At 66.6% G+C, this 21989-nt stretch overlaps 3 protein-coding genes across 6 annotated transcripts; 1 reads left to right on the top strand and 2 right to left on the bottom strand.

Moving 5' to 3' along the window:
- Positions 1-1219: 1219 nt before the first annotated feature.
- Positions 1220-7028, bottom strand: PPP4C (protein phosphatase 4 catalytic subunit). Of its 2 annotated transcripts, XM_049797692.1 has the most exons (9): positions 6853-7028; positions 5578-5677; positions 5390-5441; positions 4968-5018; positions 4436-4537; positions 3989-4162; positions 3403-3529; positions 2620-2696; positions 1220-2094 (listed from the first exon to the last, which is right to left on the bottom strand). In XM_049797692.1, the coding sequence occupies exons 2-9, from the start codon at positions 5673-5675 to the stop codon at positions 1843-1845; spliced, it is 933 nt and encodes a 310-aa protein (XP_049653649.1). In that variant the 5' UTR covers positions 5676-5677; positions 6853-7028; the 3' UTR covers positions 1220-1842. The 2 variants fall into 2 exon arrangements, with proteins under 2 accessions (XP_049653649.1, XP_049653650.1); XM_049797693.1 differs by lacking the exon at positions 6853-7028 and having other exon boundaries at positions 2620-2809; positions 5578-5855.
- Positions 7029-7652: 624 nt separating this feature from the next.
- Positions 7653-15668, bottom strand: ALDOA (aldolase, fructose-bisphosphate A). Of its 3 annotated transcripts, none has more exons than XM_049797690.1 (9): positions 15644-15668; positions 13606-13725; positions 12190-12401; positions 11447-11501; positions 10872-11032; positions 9955-10038; positions 9700-9874; positions 8509-8708; positions 7653-7896 (listed from the first exon to the last, which is right to left on the bottom strand). In XM_049797690.1, exons 2-9 carry the CDS (start codon positions 13715-13717, stop codon positions 7801-7803), a joined length of 1095 nt encoding a protein of 364 aa, XP_049653647.1. In that variant the 5' UTR covers positions 13718-13725; positions 15644-15668; the 3' UTR covers positions 7653-7800. The 3 variants fall into 3 exon arrangements, with proteins under 3 accessions (XP_049653647.1, XP_049653648.1, XP_049653646.1); XM_049797691.1 differs by lacking the exon at positions 15644-15668 and adding an exon at positions 15550-15574; XM_049797689.1 differs by lacking the exon at positions 15644-15668 and adding an exon at positions 14028-14147.
- Positions 15669-18628: 2960 nt separating this feature from the next.
- Positions 18629-21968, top strand: TLCD3B (TLC domain containing 3B). Its single transcript, XM_049797687.1, has 5 exons — positions 18629-18767; positions 18979-19062; positions 19673-19892; positions 20666-20761; positions 21635-21968. Exons 1-5 carry the CDS (start codon positions 18643-18645, stop codon positions 21908-21910), a joined length of 801 nt encoding a protein of 266 aa, XP_049653644.1. The 5' UTR covers positions 18629-18642; the 3' UTR covers positions 21911-21968.
- Positions 21969-21989: the final 21 nt, after the last annotated feature.

The following is a 21989-nucleotide window of genomic DNA, read 5'->3' as shown; positions in this document are numbered from 1 at the left end:
CGCGCGCTGCCGGCGGAAGGGGGCGGGGCCGGCGGGGAGGGAGGGACGGGGGGGGGGAGCGGGCGGTGATTGGTCGGTTGGTTTGATTGGTGGTGGGGGGGAGGGTGAAATCTCGCGAGAGCTCTGCGAGCCGCGGGCGGCGGTCTCGCGAGATTTTGGGGTTGGGGGGGTGGGTTGATTTTTTTTTTTTTTTTTTTTTTCGCTCAGTTCTCGCGAGAAGGCGGCGGCGCCGCGAGAAGCGGGAGGAGAAGATGGCGGCGGGCGGCGCGTGGCGGCCGGACACGCCCCCCTCCCCGTTGAGGGGAGGGGGGCGTGGCCTGGAAAGGAGGGGAGGTGAAAGGGGCGTGGCGCGCCAAGGGAAAGGCTCCTCCGCCCCCCCCCCCCTCCCCGCGGCCCCGGCGGATGACGTAGGGGCGCCCGCCCCCGCCCCCCCGAGTGACGTCACGGCACGGGCACGTGGCGGCGAGGCGGCTCCGCCAGGGATGGCGGCCATGTTGGGTCAGGCCCCAGGGGATCATGGGAAGGGCGGCCATGTTGGGTCAGGACCAGAGGATCATGGGAGGTTGGCCATGTTGGGTCAAGCCCAGAGGATCATGGGAGGTTGGCCATGTTGGGGCAGCCCCGGAGGATCATGGGAGGTTGGCCATGTTGGGGCAGCCCCAAAGGATCATGGGAGGTTGGCCATGTTGGGGCAGCCCCAAAGGATCATGGGAGGTTGGCCATGTTGGGGCAGCCCCGGAGGATCATGGGAGGTTGGCCATGTTGGGGCAGCCCCAAAGGATCATGGGAGGTTGGCCATGTTGGGCCAGCCCCAGAGGATCATGGGAGGGCAGCCATGGTGGGTCAGGGCGTGGCCTCAGGGAGGCGGGGCAGGCGGTGGGAGGCGGAGCCTGGGAGGGGGCGGAGCCTTCCAGCAGGCTCCCACAGGGGTCCCTCCACATCCCCCACGCCCCGTCCGTCCCCTATAGGGTCCCCCACAGCCCCTCCCCCCCACACGTCCCCTATAGGGTCCCCTTCCTTGTCCCCTATAGCCCCCGTGTCCCCTACAGGCGCCCCGCCCCCCCCCCCCCCCCCCATATCTCACACCACACGGGGGCGTTTTTGACCTTTTTTTTATCTAAAAGGAGCAGAAACGGCGTCGAAAAAAATCCCCATTTTCACCCCAAACTGCGCGCGGGAGGGGGTGGAGGGGAAGGGGGGGGTGTGGGGGGGGGGGGGGATGGGGGGGGCCCTAAGGGTCACGTTGTCCCCACGGGTCACGCGCCGTCTCCAGCGGACGTGGAGGGGATCAGGGTGTCCCCAAGGGAGGGTGACCCGGGGGGACACCAGGGGACAAGGCCACTTCGGGGGGCAGCTCCAGGTGACCCCAGGGGACGCGGGTGACACCGCGGTGGCCCCAAAGAGGACAAAAAACGTGACGATGTCCCCACAGCCCCCCTAGATGCCACCAGCGGTGGCCACCCCACATCTCCTGGGGACATGGTGGCTCTAGGTGACCCCAAGGGACGCGGGTGACACCGCGGTGACCCCAAAGGGGACAAAAAACGTGACGACGTCCCCACAGCCCCCCTAGATGCCACCAGCGGGGGCCACCCCACATCTCCTGGGGACATGGTGGCCCTAGGGTGGCTCTAGGTGACCCCAAGGGATGCGGGTGACACCGCGGTGGCCCCAAAGGGGACAAGAAACGTGGCGACGTCCCCAAGCCCCCCTAGATGCCACCAGCGGTGGCCACCCCACATCTCCTGGGGACATGGTGGCCCTAGGTGACCCCAGGGGACACGGGTGACACCACGGTGGCCCCGAAAGGGACAAGAACCACGACGACGTCCCCGAGCCCCCCTAGATGCCACCGGCGTTGGCCGTCTTGGGGGGGACGCCCCAGGTCTCCCGTGGACGGGGTGGCCCCAGGGGACACGGGTGACCTGTGGGGGACGTGGGCAGGGCCGGGGGGGACGCACACGTCACAGGAAGTAGTCGGCCACCGGCTTCTTGGAGGGGATCCCCCGCGTCTCCTGCGGCGCCGCCTCGAAGATGATGAACTCCTTCTGCAGGTGCTCGTCCAGCTCCAAGATGGCCGCCACGTTCCCGCACCTGCGGGGCGTAAGCGTGTGCTTAGCGTGTGCGTGGTGACACGTCCTGGGGGGGGGGGACGACCCGGAGGCCAACCCCACGGGGGGACACGGTTCCCTTCAAGTGTCGCTGGGAGCCCTCGCCCACGTCCCCCCCTGCGCCCTGCGTTCCCTTGTCACGTGTCCTAGCGTGTCCTTAACATGTTGTTGGCGTGCTCTTAGCGTGTCAACTCACCCAGAACAGTAGTCAGTGGCCGACCCCGTGCCGAGAACGGTCCCATTCAAGCGTCACTTGCCGCCCACTGGCGTCCCCCCCCACCCCGAGTCCCTTCACCACTCGTTCTCCCCACCTTAACGTGTCCTTAGCGTGTCCTTAACATGTCAACATCCCCATCATCAATCCCAAACCCACCAAACGAGGAGAACGTTCCCATTCCGGTGCCACCAACACCCCCCTCCCGTCACGTTTCGACCTTCCCACCTCCTCGCCTCCCCCCCCTCCCATCCCCTTAGCGTGTGCTTAGCGTGTGCTTGGCGCGCGGCTGACCTGTAGCAGTAGTTGGGGGCGGACCAGACGGTGAGGACGGTCTCGTTGAAGTGCCACTTGTAGCCTTCCATGACGAGCTGGTGGGCGCGGCAGATCATGTCGATGTCGTTGGAAGCGTTGAACTGGGCCACCACGTCGCTGCCGAACAGGTAGCCGGCCCCCCGCGGGGACACGCCCCAGCCCGTCGTGTCTGCCGACACACCACACGCGTGTCACGGATGGAAAAGGGGGAGTTGGGGGTCCCACGCGTTGCCACGTTGGGGGCAGCGTGCGGGGACGGGCGGCCCACACGCGCGCCACGTGGGTTCAGGTGCGTCACAACGGTCCGGCACGGTCGGGACGTCACACGTGCGTCACGCAGAGCCATGGGGGTCAGCACAGCGTGGCCGCAGCGTACACGCGACGCACGTGTGCGAGATGCGTCCACGTGGGTCACGCAGAGCATGCCCATCATGGGGTCACGCGTGTCACCTGGAACCACGCAGGTCGGGTCGGGGTGTACGTGTGGGGACGTGAGGCGCACGCGTGTCACGTGCGTTTACACGTGTCACCGGTGTGGCCCACACGTGTGTCACACGCACCGGCCTGGCGTTGCCGTTGGGGTCACGCGTGTCACCCCCCCCTCCCCACGCCAGCCTGGCACCTCTACGGGACAACGCGCAACGCCGACGCGCGTCACCCCAGGTGACACGGGTCACTCCAAAGGCAGCGGGGAGGCCACGGGGCGCGCACCGGGGGGGCTGCAAGGCACGACACGCACCGACACGCGTGTACGGGACCTACCCTCGGGGTCGGACCAGAGGAGGTCGCACATGGGACCGTCGTGGGGCACCTCCTGCTTGCGGTCGATGGTGCGGATCTGGTCCAGCGTCTGGATGGAAGGCGAGAGGCCCCCGTGCACGCAAAAGATCTGTGGGGACACGCGTGCGCTTAGCGTGCGCGAAGCCTGTACCCTGTCACCGTGAGGGCGGACGGACTGTGGGGAGGACAAATCCCCCAAGCAGACCCCCCCACCACCAAAAGCAGCCCCAGGGTCTGCCCCGCACCCCATATGTGCTTAGTATGTTCTAGCACACGCTTAGCATGTCCTAGCACGCACTTAACATGTTCTAGCACGCACTTAACATGTTCTAGCACGCATTTGGCATGTGCTGGCGCGCTCATCGTGCCGTCCACAGCAGCGCCGCCACCGAAGAGGGCGAAGCTACTGGTGCACCCCCCCCCAAAACAGACCTTCCTACCCACTCGCGCGCCCTCTGCGTGTCCTAGCCCGCGCTTAGCGCGTCCTAAGGTATCCCAACGCGCTCGCAGAGCGTTCCGCGGCGGTAACGAGGCCGCGAAGAACGCAGCTCCCGGCGCGGGCACCGACCTTGCCGTCGATGATGGCGGAGAGGCTGAGGTAGTCGAAGATCTCGGTGCAGTAGCGCCAAACGGTGACGGAACCGTATTTCCGTAGGCACTCGTCGTAAAAACCGTAGACCTGGGTGATCTGCCGGCTCTCGTGGTTCCCCCGGATCAGCGTGATGCGGTCGGGATAACGGACCTGGAACGCCCAGATGTCTGGGTCCCCTCTCTGGACCCCTGGGTCCCCCCATAGGTTCCCCCCCCCCCCCCCCCCCCAGATACCTGGATCCCCTCTTCGGACCCTGGGTCCTGTCCCCGGACCCCTGGACCCTTTTTGGATACCCGGATCCCCGCCTCGGGCCCCAGGTCCCCTCCCTGGGCACCTGCGTCCCCCCATGGGTCCCCCCCACCCCGTCCCCTGGATCCCCCCTCCCGGACTCCTGGGGTCCCCCGCTGGATTCCGGGGTCCCACCTTGAGGGCCAGCAGCAGCAAGAAGGTCTCGACGCTGTAGAAACCCCGATCCACGAAGTCCCCCATGAACAAATAGTTGGTCTCGGGGACGTCCCCGCCAACCTGGGAGGGGGCATAGGGGGTGTTTAGGGGGTGTTTGGGGCACAGAGGGGGGGCTTTGGGGGCAGGGAGAGGGATTGGGGGGGCAATAAGGGGACACAGGGGCAGTTGCGACGGGGTAAAGCGGCGTGCAGAAGTGGTTGGGGGGCACCGGGGCACTTTGGGGGCATAAGTTGGGGGTGGGGGGCACAGTTATCGAGCAGGGGGCAATTAGAGAGGGTGGCTGGGGGGCACGGGAGGGTGCTAAGGGGGTAGGAGGCAGAGTATGGGGGCAGTTAGGGGGCACGGAGGATTGTTGGGGGTAGTTAGGGGTCCAGCAGAGTATTCAGGGGTTGGGGGGCTGTCGGAAAGCACTTGGGAGGCAGCTGGAGGTCGGAGGGGGCAGTTGGGGTCCACGGGGGCAGTTGGGGGTTGGGGGGGGGGGGCAACTCACCCTGAAGAGCTCCTTGAGATCATAGAACTGCCCGTGGATGTCGCCGCACACCTGGGGGTGGGGGAACGAGATGGAATTGGGGGTCAGAGCCCCCCCCAGTGCCCCCCAAGTCCTGGCTCTGCCCCTCCCCAAACCCCTAACCCCCCTATATCTCCCCCATGAAGCCTCCCTGACCCCATATTTGCCCCCCCAGCCACCAATATCCACCCCCTAGGCCCCCTCAGCCCCCCACATCTGCCCCCAAATCCCCCCCAACCCCACATTTGCCCCCCATATCACCCCTAGCCCCCATATCCACCCCCTAGACCCCCTCAGCCCCCCACATCTACTCCCAGACCCCCCCAACCCCATACCTACCCCCCATACTGCCCCCATACCTATGTACCCACCCCCAGACCCCTCCCCTGAGCCCCCAAACTCACGGTGACGGGCGAATCGACCCGCTGAACGTTGCTCTCCTCCACCAAAATCTCCCTGGGGATAAAAAAAGGTGGGGGGGGGGGGGGCAATTATTTACCCCCAGAAAGGAGCTAATTACCCGGGGAGGGGGAGGGAGAGGAGCTGGGGCGGGGGAAGATTGTTAATTAATTGTTGGGGGGTGGTTAATTACCGGGCTTTGGCGCAGAGGGCTTTCACCTCGCTCTCCTTGATCAGCTCGCAGCGCCGTAACTGCTCGATCTGCCGGTCCAGGTCGCTCAGCTCCCCCATGGCTGGGGCAAACCCACAGCAATTAGCCCCCTCCCCCCGGGGTAATTAGCCCCCGGGGGCTTAATTAGCTCCCCCACCCTGGGAACAAGAGCCCACCAGGCCTATCCTCTGTCGCATAGCGGGTGGGTGGGTTTCCATGCGGCTGGGGTGGTTGGGGGGGGGGGATTGCCCTTGGGGGGGAGGCTAAGGGCCCCCCGGCTGCCCCACAGGGGCCCCATGAGGCCCCTAATTACCCCAAAGGGTCCCTACGTGCCCCGTAACTATCCCATGGGGTCCCTCGCTGCGTCCTGGGGTTTGTAGCTGCCCCGCAACTGCCCCAAGGGGGTCCTTAATTGCCCCATGGGGGTCCCAAACTGCCCCACAACTGTCCTATGAGGATCCTTAATTGCCCCACGGGGGTCCCAAACTCCCCCCCAACTGTCCCGTGGGCGTCCCCAGCAGCCCCAGAACTGCCCCACGAGGATCCCTAATTGCCCCCCGGGGGTCCCCAGCTGCCCCACAACTACCCCGTGGGGATCTTTAATTGCCCCACACGGTCCGCAGCTGCCCCACGGCGCTCTAACTGCCCTGTGGGGTCCCCACACTGCCCCATGAGGATCCCTAATTGCCCCATGGGGGGCCCAAACTGCCCCACAACTGCCCTATGAAAATCCTTAACTGCCCCCCGGTGGTCCCCAGCTGCCCCACAGCTACCTCGTGGGGATCTTTAATTGCCCCACACAGCCCCCAGCTGCCCCACAACTGCCCTATAAGGACCCCTAACTGCCCCATGCGGGTCCCCAGCTGCCCTGTGGGGGCCCTTAACCGCCCCATGGGGCTCTCAGCAGACCCACGGGGTCTCTAACTGCCCCACGGGGGTGGCGTGTGCCCCGTAGCAGCCCCTAACACCCCCTCCCCCCCGGTCCCGTACCACCCCATGGAGTCCCGGCTGCCCCACAACTACCCCACGGGGGTCCCCAACTGCCCCGCAGACCCTATAACTGCCCCGGGGCGGAGATCTGCGAGCCCCACAACTGCCCCTATAGCTCCCCCCAGCCCCCCGAGTGCCCCCCCAGCCCCCCGACCCCCTCCCAGCCCCCCAAACCAGCCCCTTACCCCCCCGAGTGCCCCCCACCCCCCCAAAACCGCCCCATAACCCCCCTCCCCCCCCCCAGGGCGTCCCCCTCCCCGGACCCACCGGCCGCGACCCTTCGCCGCCGCCGCCACCGCTGCGCGTCACTTCCGAGCCGGCCCTCGCCGGAAGCGGAAGAGCGACGGCTCGCAGGAAGTGACGCGAGAAGGGAAGAGAGGCGGGCTTACGGCTAGAGGGGCGGGGCGACGCGGCGGAAAACCCCGCCCCCCCTTAAAGAACGCTTGGGAGGCGTCCCTAACGCCTGGGACCCCCCCCCCCCCCCAAAATACTGCCCCCCCCCGAACTCCAGGCCCCCTCCCCAAATTCCCGTGCCCCCCCCCCAAACTCCAGGGTGCCCCCAAAACCCTGTGACCCCCCCAAATTCCTGTGCTTCCCCCCCCCCCCCGCACTCCAGGGTCCCCCCAAAACTCCTGCCCCCCCCCCCCAAATTCTTGGGTCCCCCCGAACTCCTTTTGTCCCTCCCCCAACTCCTGGGTGCCCCCCCCAAAAAAACTCCTACCCCCCCCCCCCCGAATTCCTGGGTCCCCCCAAACTCCTGCCCCCCCCCCCCAAATTCCTGCCCCCCTCCCCAAAACTCCTGCCCCCCCCCCGAATTCCCAGGACCCCCCCCAATTCCCAGGTCTCTCCCAAATTCCCGTGTGTCCCCCCCAAAACTCCTGCCCCCCCCCCCTTCCTGGGTGTCGTCCATCCCCCCCACCCCATTCCCACCCCTCCCCCCGAATTCCCGGCCCTCCCCTCACTTCTGGGCCCCCCCCCCAATTCCCGAGTCCCCCCCGAATTCCCGAATCCCCCCCCAAAATTCCCGCCCCCCCCCCCCCGCCCCCGCACTGCTGGCTCCCCTCTGCTCAAGCCGTCGCCATTTTATTCTCCCGCCCCGGTCCCTTTAACACAGGAGGGGGGGGCGGAGCCAAGGCGGGAGGGGAGGGGAAGGGGGCGTGGTGGGAGGGGAAAGGGGGCGTGGCGGGAGGCGTGTCCCGGCGCGGTGACGCGTCATCAGTAGGCGTGGTTAGAGACGAAGAGGGACTCGCTGGCGGCCGCCCCCACCGGCCCGCTGGGGGTGTACTTCCCTTGGCAGGCCAACGAGTTGGCCTGGGGATAGAGAGGACGCGTGAGGTCACCGGTGACGTCACGGGGGGACACCGAGGACGTCACGGCCCCCGCCCCAACGTCCCCGGGGCGGGTGACCCACCAGAAGGGCCGTGATGCCCACCCGCGACACCCGTCGCGTGTCGTCCCGTCCCCCGTCCCCCCCTGACGTCCCCACGGGTGACCCACCAGAACCTCCTCAACGTCCTCCACCTGGGCCACCTTGTCCTCCATTGCCCTGTCCCCATGCCCAAGATGTCCCCCACCTCCCCCACTGACCCACCAGAACCTCCTCAACGTCCTCCACCTGGGCCACCTTGTCCTCCATCGCCCTGTCCCCACACCCAAGATGTCCCCCACCTCCCCGACTGACCCACCAGAACCTCCTCGACCTTCTCCTCCCAGGCCACCTTGTCCTCCATCTCCCTGTCCCCACACCCAAGATGTCCCCCACCTCCCCCACTGACCCACCAGAACCTCCTCGACCTTCTCCTCCCGGGCCACCTTGTCCTCCATCACCCTGTCCCCACGCCCAAGATGTCCTCCACCCCGCCTTGACGTCCCCACGTCCCCCGCCCCGCCGTGTCCCCCCGGGAGGAGGTGACGGTGACCTACCAAGGCTCTCTTGACGTACTCCTCTTGGGCCGCCTTGGTGTTGTCCTTCTTGCCGGCCCAAGCCCGCAGCGCCGAGGCCTGGAGCGCCCGCCCGTAGGAGAAGGTCAGGGCCCAAGGGCGCGCCAGGGGACAACGGTTGATGGCGTTGAGGTTGAGGGACGCTTCCTCCTCGCTTTGGCCACCCGACAGGAACGTGATGCCTGGGGACGTTGGGGACAAAGGTTCAGGAGGCCACCGGCGGGGACGGGGAGGTCGTGGAGATGGGGACGCCGAGGTGGGGACGTGGGTGTGGGGATGGGGACACCAGGAGAACGTGGCCGTGGGCATGGGGACATGGCGATGGGGACGCCAGGAGAACGTGGCCGTGGAGATGGGGACACGGCGATGGGGACGGAGACACCGACACCAGGAGAACGTGGCTGCGGGGATGGGGACACGGCGATGGGGACGGGGACGCCAGGAGAACGTGGCCGCGGGGATGGGGACAGCCTGGGACATGACCATGGGGATGGGGACACCATGAGAACATGGCCATGAGCATGGGGACATCATGGGGACATGACCATGGGGATGGGGACACCACAGGGACACGACTATGGGGAAGGGGACACCATGTGGACATGGCCACAGGGATGGGGACACCACGAGGATGTAAGCCCGGGGGATGGGGACACCACGGGGACACGGCCACGGGGATGGGGACACCACAAGAACATGGCCATGAGCATGGGGACACAACCATGAGGATGGGGACACCACGAGGATGTAGCCATGGGGTTGGGGACACCACGGGGACATGACTATGGGGAAGGGGACACCATGCGGACATGGCCACAGGGATGGGGACACCACGAGGATGTAGCCATGGGGATGGGGACACCACGGGGACACGACCACGAGGATGGGGACACCATGGGGACACGGCCATGGGGATGGGGACATGACCATGAGAATGGGGACACCACAAGGATGTAACCATGGGGATGGGGACACCACGAGAACATGGCCATGGGGATGGGGACACCACGAGAACATGGCCATGAGCACGGGGACACAACCATGAGAATGGGGACACCACGAGGATGTAGCCATGGGGATGGGGACACCACGGGGACACGGCCATGGGGATGGGGACACCACGGGGACACGACCACGAGGATGGGGACACCACGGGGACCAGGTGGCACTGACCGGGGACAGCAGGGGGCACGGTGCGGCGCAGGGCGGTGACGGTGGCCATGGCGATCTCCTCGGGGCTGTACTTCTTGGTGCAGGCGTGGCCCGGTGTCACCATGTTGGGCTTCAGCAGCGTCCCCTCCAGGTAGACGTGGTGGTCGCTCAGCGCCTTGTAGACGGCCGCCAGCACCTGGGGACACCGGGGACGTTGGGGACACGTCGGGGGACGCGTTGTTGGGGGACGCGTTGTTGTTGGGGGACGTCACCCACCTTCTCGGTCACGTACTGGCAGTGCTTCAGGTCGTGGTCACCATCTGGGAGGATCTCGGGCTCCACGATGGGGACGATGCCGTTCTGTGGGGGGACAGGGGACGTCGGGGACAGGGACACCCCACGGGGACGGGGACACGGTGGTGGCCAGGGCAGGTGGCCCGGGGGTGGCAGGAGGGGACAGGGAGGTGGTGACGCCGTGTCACGTCTCGGTGCCACCTCGTGTCGCCGTGCCACGTCTGGGGGACACCCGCCGCAGCTGGGAGGCCACCAAGCACCACAGGACACCCGGAGGGGACACAGGGATGGGGCTGGCGACAGGCAGGTGACACAGGGACAGGTAGGGACACGGTGAGGTGACCCAAGGACATGAAGGTCCCACCCTACCATCTCTACGTCCCACCACGCCACGTCTAGGTGCCGCCGCACCACATCTAGGTGCCACCTTGTGGTGTCACCCTGCAGGTTGGAGGCCACCCATGACCGTAGGGCACCCAGAGGTGACACGGGGATGTTGTGGGGACAGAGTGAGGTGACCCAAGGACACGGAGGTGCCACCATACCATGGCTGGATACCAGCACACCATCTCTACGTCCCACCACGCCACGTCTAGGTGCCACCTTGTGGTGTCACCCTGCAGGTGGGAGGCCACCCATGACCGTAGGGCACCCAGAGGTGACAACAAGGATGACATGGGGACACAGCGAGGTGACCAAAAGACATGGAGGTGCCACCATGCCATGTCTACGTCCCACCACGCCACGTCTAGGTGCCACCACGCCACGTCTAGGTGCCACCCTTGTGGCATCACCCTGCAGGTTGGAGGCCACCAACCACCGTAGGGCAACCGGAGGTGACACGGGGATGGGGTTGGGGACAGGGAGGACAACGGGGACAACGGGGAGGGGACGAGGACCTGCTGGCAGATGCTGGCGTAGCGGGCGAGGACGTTGGCGTTCTCCATGACAGCCAGGCGCGTGGGCGTGTGCGCGGTGATCTTGAGGACACAGCGCCATTTGGCAAAGTCGGCCCCGTCCTTCTTGTACTGGGCGCAGCGCTCCATCAGCCCGTCCAGCCCTGCGGACGTCGTGGGGACATCAGGGACGGGGACGCCGTGGTGGCATCAGGGATGGGGACGCCGGTGGGGTGTGGGGATGACAGCAGGGACGGGGACGCCGCGGTGGCATCAGGGATGGGGACGTCGATGGGGATTGGAGATGGAATCAGGGATGGGGACGCTGTGGTGGCATCAGGGATGGGGACGCTGACAGGGATTGGAGATGGAATCAGGGATGGGGACGCCGTGGTGGCATCAGGGATGGGGACACCGACGGGGTGTGGGAATGACATCAGGGATGGGGACACCGTGGTGGCATCAGGGATGGGGACGCCGTGGTGGCATCAGGGATGGGGACATCGATGGGGATTGGAGATGGAATCGGGGATGGAGAGGTGGCTGGGGCCACCCGTGGGGACACGGCTGTCACTCACCCTGGGTCGTGGTCTCGCCGTTGGTGCCAGCCAGGGGCACGACCCCCTTGTCCACCTGGGGGACGGGGACAGGGTCACCAGGGCGCTGGCCCGGTCCCCACCCTGTCCCCAGGTCCCCCCCGTTCCTCACCTGTGTCACCCCTGTGTCCCCCGGGGCACCTCCAAGTCCCCGTGTCCCTCCAACCTCCCCACGTCCCCAACATCCCTCCTGTCCCCAGCGTCCCCCTCAAAGGGACAATGCCCTCGATGTCCCCACATCCCCCTCAGGGTCCCCGCCTCGATGCCAACAAGACCCTTTTGATGGAGGTGACCTGGGTCAAGGACCTCCCAACGCCCCCCATGGCCCCACATGGTCCCCAACGCCCCTGAAGTCCCCACGTCCCCCTGATGTCCCCACGTGTCCCCACCACGACGCCGACCAGGGCCCCCGATGAAGCCACCTTTGAGGTGGTTGACCCGGTTCCACCTTTGAGGTGGTCGACCTGGCTCAAGGAGCACCCAACGCCCCTGGTGTCCCCAAGGCGTCCCCCCAGTATCCCCAAGGTGTCCCCCCGATGTCCCCAAGGTGTCCCCCCGATGTCCCCAAGGTGTCCCCACCACGATACCAACAATGGCACCTGATGAAGCCACCTTTGAGGTGGTTGACCCGGTTCCACCTTTGAGGTGGTCGACCTGGCTCAAGGAGCACCCAATGCCCCCGGTGTCCCCAAGGTGTCCCCCCGGTGTCCCCAAGGTGTCCCCACCTTGATGCCGACGAGGGCGCCCTTGCTGCGGATGACCTGGGGGAAGGGACGCCCATCGTCCGCCTTCTGGTAGAGGGTCTCATGGAAGAGGATGACTCCGCCGATGCAGGGGTCCACGCGGCTGTCGGCGGTGAAGAGCAGCTGCCGGTACCAGCGCCGGTTCTCTTCTGTGTTCTCCGCCCCCACCGAGCTCAGCCGCTTGGCGATGCTGCCTGCGGACGTCCCAGTACAAACCAGTCACTCCCAGTTCAGACCAGTATAGGGCATTATGGCCCCATGCTGCTCCAGGGTGTCCCAGGAGCTCCCAGTGCAGCTCCAGGCGCTCTCGGGGTTCCCCTGGGTTCACCTCGGGGTGCACAGCTACTTCCCTGTGCTCCCTGCGGCCACCCCAGTATAAACCAGTTCGTTCCAATATAGTCCAGTATAGCCCCGTAACCCCCACTGGTCTCCTGCTGCTGCCCCAAGGTGTCCCAGTAGCTCCCAGTTCAGCCCCAGGAGCTCCCAGGGATCTCCTGCTGCCACCTTGAAGTTCTCAGCTGCTTCCCCATCCTCCCTGCAGCCATCCCAGTATAAAGCAGTTCATCCCAGTATAGCCCAGTAACCCCCGCTGGTCTCCTGCCGCTGCCCCAAGGTGTCCCAGTAGCTCCCAGTGCCAGCCCAGGAGCTCTCAGGGTCCCCCCGGTGCCACTTCAGGGTGCTCAGCTGCTTCCCCATCCTGCCTGCAGCCATCCCAGTATAAACCAGTTCATCCCAGTATAGCCCAGTAACCCCCACTGGTCTCTGGTGCTGCCCCAGTGCCTTCCAGCACCCCCCAGTAGCACCTCATGGCACTGGAGTGCTTGGCAAGGCTCCTGGCAAGCTCCCAGTGCCTCCCAGTTGCTTCCAGTACTCCCCAGGTGCTGCCCCAGTGCCTCCCAGTAGCACCCAGTACTTCCCAGTCCAGCCCTGGTGTCTCCCAGTAACTCCCAGTGCTGCCTCAGTAGCTCCCAGTGTCCACCCAGTGCTGCCCCAGTGGATCCCAGTGTCCACCCAGTGCTGCCCCAGTGGATCCCAGTAGCTCCCAGTGTCCTCCTAGTGCTTCCCCAGTAGCGCCCCATAACTCCCAGTGCCCTTGCAGTGCGTGCCAGTAGCTCTCAGTGCTCTCCCAGTGGATCCCAGTAGCTCCCAGTGCTGTACCAGTGCCTCCCAGTAGCTGCCTGATGCTGTCCCAGTAGCTCCCAGTACCCTCCTAATACCCTCCCTGTGTGCCCCAGTCCCTCCGAGTAGCTCCCAGTGCCTCCTAATCTCCCAGCGTGCTCCAGTCCCCTTCCCAGTACACTCCCAGCGCTCTCCCTGTGCTTCCTCATCCCCTCCTAGCAGTTCCCAGTGCCTCCCAGTGTGCCCCAATATCCTCCCAGCCCCCTCCCAGTTACCCACCAGTGGACTCATCGGCAGCCAGGATACCCTTCCCGGGGGCGACGATGCGCTGGGCGATGGTCGCCAGCTCCTGCTTCTGCTCCGGGGTCAGCGCTGGCACCGGCGGGGACATTGTGGCGGCTGTGGTGACATCAGCAATGACATCAGCAACGACAACAGGGACATCAACCACACCTTGGGACGTGACGGCCCCACCCGCCCCTATGGCTGCCCCTGGGGGGGGGGAACCAGTTCAGTGGGGGGGGGGGGGACGACAGGGGACAGGACACCCAGGGGACACCCAGGTGTCTGGGGGGACACACGGGACGGGACTTGGGGGGGACCCAGGTGCCTGGGCTGGGGTGGGGGGAGAAGGGACCCCAGGGAAATGGGGGGGAGGAAGGGGGAAGGGAGAATGGGGGGGGGGGGGGGGGGAAGCGGACCGAGGCGTCCGGGCGCTGCGGGAGGCGAGCGGGAAATGGAGAGGACCCAAGGGTGCGGGGAGGGGACCCAGGAGTTCGGGGAGGGGACCCAGGAGTTTGGGGAGGGGACCCAGGAGTCCGGTTCCCCCCCCCTCCCCTCCCCGCCCAAGGGAACGTCAAGGGCGTTTCAAGGGTAGGAAGAGGAACCCAGGCATCTGGGAAGGGCCCCCACCCCCACCCTAACGTGGGACCCACATGTCCACCCCCCCAAATCTGCATTCTTCACCCCAAATCTGCATTCTTCACCCCAAATCTGCCCCCTCTCACCCCCAGATCTGCTCCCCTTTCTCTCCCAAGTCTCCCACCAGGCACCAAAATCTGCCTTTTTAGCCCCAAATCTGCCCTTTTCACCTCAAATCTGCACTCTTTCACCCCCAAATCTGCCCTTTTCACCCCCCAATCTCCCTCCGGGCACTGAAATCTGCCCCTTTCACCCCCAAATCTCCCTCCAGGCACCAAAATCTGCCCTCTTCATCCCCAAATCTCCCTCCAGGCACCAAAATCTGCCCTTCTCACCCCCAAATCTGCCCCTTTCCCCACCCCAAATCTCCCTCCACGCACCAAAATCTGGTCCTTTTCACCCCAAAGCTGCCCCTCTTCACCCCAAAATTTCTCCCCACACCCAAAATCTACTCCTTTTGTCCGCAAACCTGCCTCTTTCACCCCCAGTCTGTGCCCCCCGCCCAAATCTGCCCCTTTCACCCCAGATTATGGCCCCACACCCCCAGAATCGGCTTTTTTTCACCCCCAGATCCTGCCTCTTTCACCTCGAATCTGCCCCAAGATACCAAAACCTGCCCCTTTCACCCCCAAATTTCCCCCCATAACCCAAAGCTGCCCCTTTAACCCCAGAATCTGCCTTCGCACCCCCAAATCTCCTCCCAGAGCCCCAGATCTGCACATTTCACCCCAAAATCTGGTCCCACAACCCAGAATCTGCCATTTCCACCTCAGATCTGCTCCTTTCACCCCCAAATCTGCCCTAAGCTCCCCAAATTCGCCCCCTTTTACCCCCAAATCTCTTCCCAGACCCCAAAATATGCCTCTTCCACCCCAAATCCGCCTCTTTCATTCCCAAATCTACTTCCACACCCCCAAATCTGCCTGTTTCACCTCAAAAATCCAACCCTTTCACAGCAAAATCCACCCCCACACCCCCAAATCTGCTTCAACACCCCAAAGTCTGCCCTTTCCACCTCAAAGTCTGCCCTTTTGACCCCCAAATCTGCCCCCACACCCCCAAATCTGCCTTTTCACCTCCAAATCTGCTCCTTTCACCCCAAAATCCGTCCACGCGCCCCAAAATTCTCCCTTTCCCCCCCCAAATCTGCCTCCTTTACCTCAGAAATTCCCCCCCGCACCCCAATTCTGCCCTTTTCACCCCCAAATCTCCCCCTTTTACCTCAGAAATTCCCCCCGCACCCCTAATCTGCCCTTTTCACCCCCAAATCTGCCCCAAGACCCCCCAATCTGCCTTTTTTACCTCAAATCCTCCCTTTTTTACCTCAAAATCTGCCCCTTTCCCCTTCACAATCCCCCCCCTCCCCCCCCCCCAAAATCCGCCGCCCTCCCCCCACCTGGTCGTGCGGAGCGGCGGGGCGCGCGGGGGGGGGGGGCGGGGCCGACCGCGCCGTGACGTCAGCGCCCCCATCGCGGGGCGGGGCCTTAAAGGGGCGACGGCGCGCTGAGTCACGGTGGGGTCCACCCCGAGTTTTGGGGTGCTGGGGGGGGCTGTCCCTGGGGGGTTTAGGGACCCCAGAGGGATTTAGGGGTGCAGGGTTGTGTGTATAAGGTCCCTTGGGGGTGTTGGGGTGCGGAAAGGGGTCCCGGGGGGGGTACAGGGGAGATATTGGGGTGCAAGGAGGGGGGGAGGGAGTTTTTGGGTGCCGTGGGGGGGTCCCGGAGGGATATTGGGGTGCAGGGGGGGGGGCACAGGCGAATGTCCAGGGGGGTTTTGGGGTGCAGGGGGGGGATATTGGGGTGGAAAGGGGGGTTGCAGCCCCCTGGGGGTCGGTTTTGGGGTGCAGGGGGGGATATTGGGGTGCGGGGAGGGGTCAGATTTGGGGGTGCAGGGAGGGATAATGGGGTGCAAGGGGGGGTGGTGGGGTGCAGCGGGGGGGGTCCCTTCCCCCCCACCCCCCAAAAAAACCCTCACCTTTGGGTGTCCAGGGGCGGCACTTGGGGTGCCAGGGGCTCCCCCTTATATAGGGGCTCCCTGGGGGGGGGGGGGGGGAGGCGAGGGGGCCCCCCCCTTTCCTGACCTTCTCAGGTGACCTCTGCCCTTTCGGCCTCCAAAAATAAATTCCCCCTCCCCTCCCCCACTCCTACCTCCCGGGGGGGGAGGGGTAAGCCCCCCCTCCCCTATTTTTTGGGGAGGGCCCCCCCTTTGCTCGCAGGGACCTCCCCCACCCCTTTTTAGGGCCCCCCCCATCATTTCGGGGACCCCCCCCCCCATATTTGGGACCCCCACTTTTTTTGGGACCCCCCCCGGTGTCCTCCCCCCCATGCCCCGCCCCTTTTTGCCCCCCCTCCCTCAGTTTTGGGGGGACACCCCCCCCCCCGTTGGGGGCCCCCCAAGCTGGGGTACGGGGAGAGGGGCGGAGCTTAGCGAGGGGGGCGGGGTTTGGGGACGCCCCGCCCCTCCCCCGCCGAGAGGGAAGGGGCGTGGCCTGGTGGGGGCGAGGGGCGGGGGTTATCCAGGGGAGGAGCGGCTCTTGGCGAAGAGCTCATTAATATTCATGAGCCGCATGCTAATGAACCCTGAGGATTCAGCCAGCGCCGCGCCGAGGCTCCGCCCACCGTCCAGGCCGAGCCCCGCCCCGCTCACGCGCGGTTGCCGCGGCAACGGCTCCCCCACTCCCGCCGTGCCGTCGCCGTGGCAACCCCTGCCACGGGTTTCTATTGGTCGGCAGGCGCTGAGAGCCCGCCCCCATCCCGCCGAGCTGGTCCCCTCTCTGCCCGGCAACGCGCCCTCTCCGTCCTTCTCTGTTGGCCGCCGCGGCGACCACTCACAATTCGCCGCGGCGCGCATGCGCGGTGCCCCTTCCCGCGCCGCTCGCCGTTGCCCTGGCAACGCGGCGGCCCGCGGCGGGCGGGGAGGGGGCGGGGCCTCCGCTAATATATGCAAATAAGAGGGAGGACGGCGGGGCGGGGCGGGGCGGCGCCAGCCGAATAGGAATAAGGAGAAAGGCCCGGTCCCTTGCCGGCGAGATGCAAATGTATGCAAATGAGGGGCGGGGAGGGGTTCAGGCCTGAGAAGTGTGGGAAGGGGAGGGGGTCTCCCTCGACTCCTCCCCCTTGAAGCCCCTCCCCCAAGCCCCATCCCCCCGGGGCCAGCCTGCTGCACTTGCCCCATCCAACCCCCTGCAGGCCCCGCCCTCTTCAGACCCCGCCCCCTTCAGCCCCCACCCCTACACCCTTCCTGACACCTTGAAGCCCCTCCTCCCAGGCCCCGCCCCATTCCAGGCCCCGCCCCCTCCCCGCCCCATCCCCTCAGACCCTTTCCAGACTCCACCCCATCCTCCCAGACCCCGCCCCCTTCCAGGCCCCGCCCCCTTCCAGACCACACCCCCATCCCCTCTCAGACCCTTTCCAGACTCCACCCCTCCAGCCAGGCCACGCCCCCTCCTTACCCCCACTCCCTCATACCCTTTCCAGACTCCACCCCTCCTCCCAGGCCACGCCCCCTTCCAGGCCACACCCCCATCCCCTCTCAGACCCTTTCCAGACTCCACCCCTCCATCCAGGCCACGCCCCCTTTAGGCCCCGCCCCTCACCCCTCCCCTCTCAGACCCTTTCCAGACTCCACCCCTCCAGGCAGGCCACACCCCCTCCTCACCCCACCCCCTCAGACCTTCTCCCAGGCCACGCCCCCTTCCAGGCCACACCCCCATCCCCTCTCATACCCTTTCCAGACTCCACCCCTCCATCCAGGCCACGCCCCCTCCTTACCCCCACTCCCTCATACCCTTTCCAGACTCCACCCCTCCTCCCAGGCCACGCCCCCTCCCAGGCCACACCCCCATCCCCTCTCAGACCCTTTCCAGACTCCACCCCTCCAGCCAGGCCACGCCCCCTCCTTACCCCCACTCCCTCATAGCCTTTCCAGACTCCACCCCTCCATCCAGGCCACGCCCCCTTCCAGGCCACACCCCCATCCCCTCTCAGACCCTTTCCAGACTCCACCCCTCCATCCAGGCCACGCCCCCTTTAGGTCCCGCCCCTCACCCCCTCCCCTCTCAGACCCTTTCCAGACTCCACCCCTCCATCCAGGCCACGCCCCCTCCTCACCCCACTCCCTCAGACCTTCTCCCAGGTCACGCCCCCTTCCAGGCCACACCCCCATCCCCTCTCAGACCCTTTCCAGACTCCACCCCTCCATCCAGGCCACGCCCCCTTCTCACCCCACTCCCTCAGACCTTCTCCCAGGCCACGCCCCCTTTAGGCCCCGCCCCTCACCCCCTCCCCTCTCAGACCCTTTCCAGACCCCACCCCTCCTCCCCAACCCCGCCCCCTCCCAGTCCCCGCCCCCCGACCCCGCCCCCTCGGCCCCGCCCCCCGTGCCCGTCCATCCTCCATGGCCCCCCCCGGGGCGGCGCTGGCCGCCGGGCTCCTCTTCTTCCCGGGGCTCTTCTTGCTGGGCCGGGCCTTCCTCCGCCGCCGGGGCTGCCCCGAGGGACACGCCGCCATCTTGGCCGCCAGGTAACGGCGAGAGGGGGGGGGCTGCGTGCGAGGGACGGCCACGGGGGGGGCCCTTCGCCTGCCCCCCCCCCCATATCGTGCCTCTCCCCCCCCCTATATCGTGCCTCTCCCCCCCCATGTCGTGCCTCTGCACCCACCCATGTCGTGTACCCCCCCCCATGTCGCGCCCCCCCCCCCCTCATGTCGCTGTCCCCCCCGCCCCCCCCCCCAGGCTGGTGTCCTCCGTGCAGGCGGTGATGGCTTCCACAGCCGGTTACATCATCTCCTCCTCCTGCCACCACGTCATCGATGACCAGTGAGTGTGTGGGTGGCGTCCGTGTCCCCCTCCCCACCCCCCCACCCACCCACGGGTGCCCCCACCCCAAATTTTCCACCCCACCCCCCCCCCCCCCCACCCCAGCCACCGCAGCGCTGGTTCAGCACTGGACAGCGACCGGGGGGGGGGAGGGGCGGCCAGGACTCCTTGGGGGTGGGGGAGGGGCAGCTTGGAGTCCTGGGGGGGGGGGAGGGGCAGCTAAGACTCCTTAGGGGGGGAGGGGCAGCCCAGGGTCCTTTGGAAGGGGGAGGGGCAGCTTGGACTCTATATGGGGGGGAGGGGCAGCTTGGACTTCTTGGGGGGGGGGGAGGGGCGGCCAGAACTCCTTGGGGGGGGTGGGGGAGGGGCAGACGCCTGGGTCCCGTGTCCTTGAGGTGGGGGGAGGGGAAGGGAGGGGGGGAGGGGGGGATTAAACGGGAGCAGCTGATCCCGGGATTAACCCGGACGCTCGGGTCCCCTTGGGGGGGGGTGGGGTGGGGGAGGGGGTGTGGGGGGGGAGGGGCAGCTCACATCCCCCCCCAAGGTCACCCGGACACCATGGGGGGGGTCCCCCCTGATGTCACCCCCCCCCCCTCCCCCCCCCCCCCAGGCACTGGTTGGCGGGGACGTACCCCCAATTCGCCGTCCCCTACTTCGTCTACGACGTCTACGCCATGTTCCTCTGCCACTGGCACCGGGGACGGGTGAAGGGGCACGAGGCGGCGCCTCCCCCCACCCTGAGGGCGGCCGCCGGCTCCTACCTCCGTAAAGATCTCCTGATGGTCCTCCACCACGCCGCCATGGTGCTCGTCTGCTTCCCCGTGGCCGCTGTGAGTCGGGACGGGGACGCGGGACCGGGGACGCGGGGACGCGTCGGGGACGTGGGGTTGGGTCAAGGACGCGGGGATGGAGGGACGTGGCCTTGGGACGGACGTGGTCATGGAGGTCCACCACCCCGTCGTGGTGCTTGGGGGTTCCTCGCAACGATGGAGAGCGGGGACAGGGAAATGGGGTGGTTGGGGACACCACGGGGACTTGGGGTTGGCTCAAGGACGCGGGGATGGAGGGACGTGGCCTTGGGACGGACGTGGTCATGGAGGTCCACCACCCCGTTGTGGTGCTTGGGGGTTCCTCGCAACGATGGAGAGCGGGGACAGGGAAATGGGGTGGTTGGGGACACCACGGGGACTTGGGGTTGGCTCAAGGATGCGGGGATGGAGGGATGTGGCCTTGGGATGGACGTGGTCATGGAGGTCCACCACCCCGTCGTGGTGCTTGGGGGTTCCTCGCAACGATGGAGAGCGGGGACAGGGAAATGGGGTGGTTGGGGACACCGCAGGGACACGTCGGGGACGTGGGGTCGGGTCAAGGACGTGGGATGGAGGGACATCGCTTTGGGATCCCCTTGGGGACGCCTGGGGGACGTGGGGACACCTCAGGGACGTGGGGACACCTCAGGGAGATGGGGACAACCCGGGTTGGGCACCCTCGTCCTCCAATCAACCGTGTCCTTGTGTGACCCGTGTGTCCTTGTGTGACCTGTGTGTCCTCACCTCACCCTCTCCCTTTGTGCCCCCCCCTCGTCCCCCTCGTCCCTCCACAGCTGTGGCGCCAAGGGAAGGGTGACTTCTTCTTGGGGTGTCTCCTGATGGCCGAGCTCAGCACCCCCTTCGTCTGCCTCGGCAAGGTCCTCATCCTGGTGAGCCCCGACGTCCGGGTCCCCCCTGGAGGGTGGTGGGGGGTGGCTGAGGGTCCCCGACCCCACGGGCCACCAAGCTCTGGGGCTCCAGGAGGACACCTTGGGTGGCCATAGGTCCTCCGATCCCCCGGGGTCTCCATACCAATGTGGGGTGGCCGTGGGTCCCCAACGCTTGGGTTCCAAGGAGACCGTCTTGGTCGGCTGTGGGTCCCTCAGCCCCCGGGTGGATGTGGGGTGGCCGTGGGTCCCTCAGCCTGGGGTAGATGTGGGGTGGCCGTGGGTCCCTCAACCTGGGGTAGATGTGGGGTGGCCGTGGGTCCCTCAACCCCCGGGTAGATGTGGGGTGGCCGTGGGTCCCTCAGCCTGGGGTAGATGTGGGGTGGCCGTGGGTCCCTCAACCTGGGGTAGATGTGGGGTGGCCGTGGGTCCCTCAGCCTGGGGTAGATGGGGGGTGGCCGTGGGTCCCTCAACCTGGGGTAGATGTGGGGTGGCCGTGGGTCCCTCAACCTGGGGTAGATGTGGGGTGGCCGTGGGTCCCTCAGCCTGGGGTAGATGGGGGGTGGCCGTGGGTCCCTCAACCTGGGGTAGATGTGGGGTGGCCGTGGGTCCCTCAACCTGGGGTAGATGTGGGGTGGCCGTGGGTCCCTCAGCCCCTGGTTTCCAAGAAGCCCATCTCAGTTGGCCACGGGTCCTCAACCCTCGGGCAGACGGGAGGTGCCCACGGGTCCCTCAACCCCTGGGGACCCCCTACCGACGTCGGGTGCCCGTGGGTGCCCAACTCCTTGCCCCCCAGGAGAACCCCTCAGGTGTCCCTCAACCCCCCGGGTGCCCCCCGCCGACGCCTCACCCCTTTTTTTCCGCCCTCGCCCGCAGTACAAGCGCCAACACACGGCTCTCCACAAGCTCAACGGGGTGGCCTTGCTGGTGACCTTCCTCCTCTGCCGCGTCCTCCTCTTCCCCTACCTCTACTGGGCCTACGGGCGTCAACGGGGGCTGCCCTTCCTGCAGGTGCCCGCCGCTCTGCCCCCCGCCTACAACGCCGCCGCCGCCGCCCTCCTGGCCCCCCAACTCTACTGGTTCGCCCTCATCTGTCGGGGGGCTTGGCGCCTCTTCCGCGCCCCTCCCCCCCCGCCCGGACAGCCCCCCTGAACCCCGGACGGACCCTCTTTTCCCCCCCCCCCAAACCCGGCACCCTGGAGAGCTGGGGTGGGGTGGGGGGAAATATCTG

The sequence above is a fragment of the Accipiter gentilis genome, unplaced genomic scaffold, assembly GCF_929443795.1.
Source record: "Accipiter gentilis unplaced genomic scaffold, bAccGen1.1, whole genome shotgun sequence".
Classification (NCBI taxonomy): domain Eukaryota; kingdom Metazoa; phylum Chordata; class Aves; order Accipitriformes; family Accipitridae; genus Astur; species Astur gentilis.
This window is presented reverse-complemented; position numbering and strand designations above follow the sequence as displayed.

Bases quoted from the DNA above. Each gene is read 5' to 3' on its own strand.
- ALDOA (XM_049797690.1), bottom strand. From the start codon at position 13,717: ATGTCCCCGCCGGTGCCAGCGCTGACCCCGGAGCAGAAGCAGGAGCTG. The intron at 11,502-12,189 runs GTGGGGACACCT...CCCGTCCCCCAG, and splicing joins GCGCCCTCGTCGGCATCAAG to GTGGACAAGGGGGTCGTGCC. The intron at 9,875-9,954 runs GTGGGTGACGTC...CGGTGTCCCCAG, and splicing joins GCCAGTACGTGACCGAGAAG to GTGCTGGCGGCCGTCTACAA.
- PPP4C (XM_049797692.1), bottom strand. From the start codon at position 5,675: ATGGGGGAGCTGAGCGACCTGGACCGGCAGATCGAGCAGTTACGGCGC. The intron at 3,530-3,988 runs GTCGGTGCCCGC...GTGTCCCCACAG, and splicing joins CCGCCATCATCGACGGCAAG to ATCTTTTGCGTGCACGGGGG. The intron at 2,697-3,402 runs GTAGGTCCCGTA...CGCGCCCACCAG, and splicing joins CCTCTGGTCCGACCCCGAGG to CTCGTCATGGAAGGCTACAA.
- TLCD3B (XM_049797687.1), top strand. From the start codon at position 18,643: ATGGCCCCCCCCGGGGCGGCGCTGGCCGCCGGGCTCCTCTTCTTCCCG. The intron at 19,063-19,672 runs GTGAGTGTGTGG...CCCCCCCCCCAG, and splicing joins CACCACGTCATCGATGACCA to GCACTGGTTGGCGGGGACGT. The intron at 19,893-20,665 runs GTGAGTCGGGAC...GTCCCTCCACAG, and splicing joins TCTGCTTCCCCGTGGCCGCT to CTGTGGCGCCAAGGGAAGGG.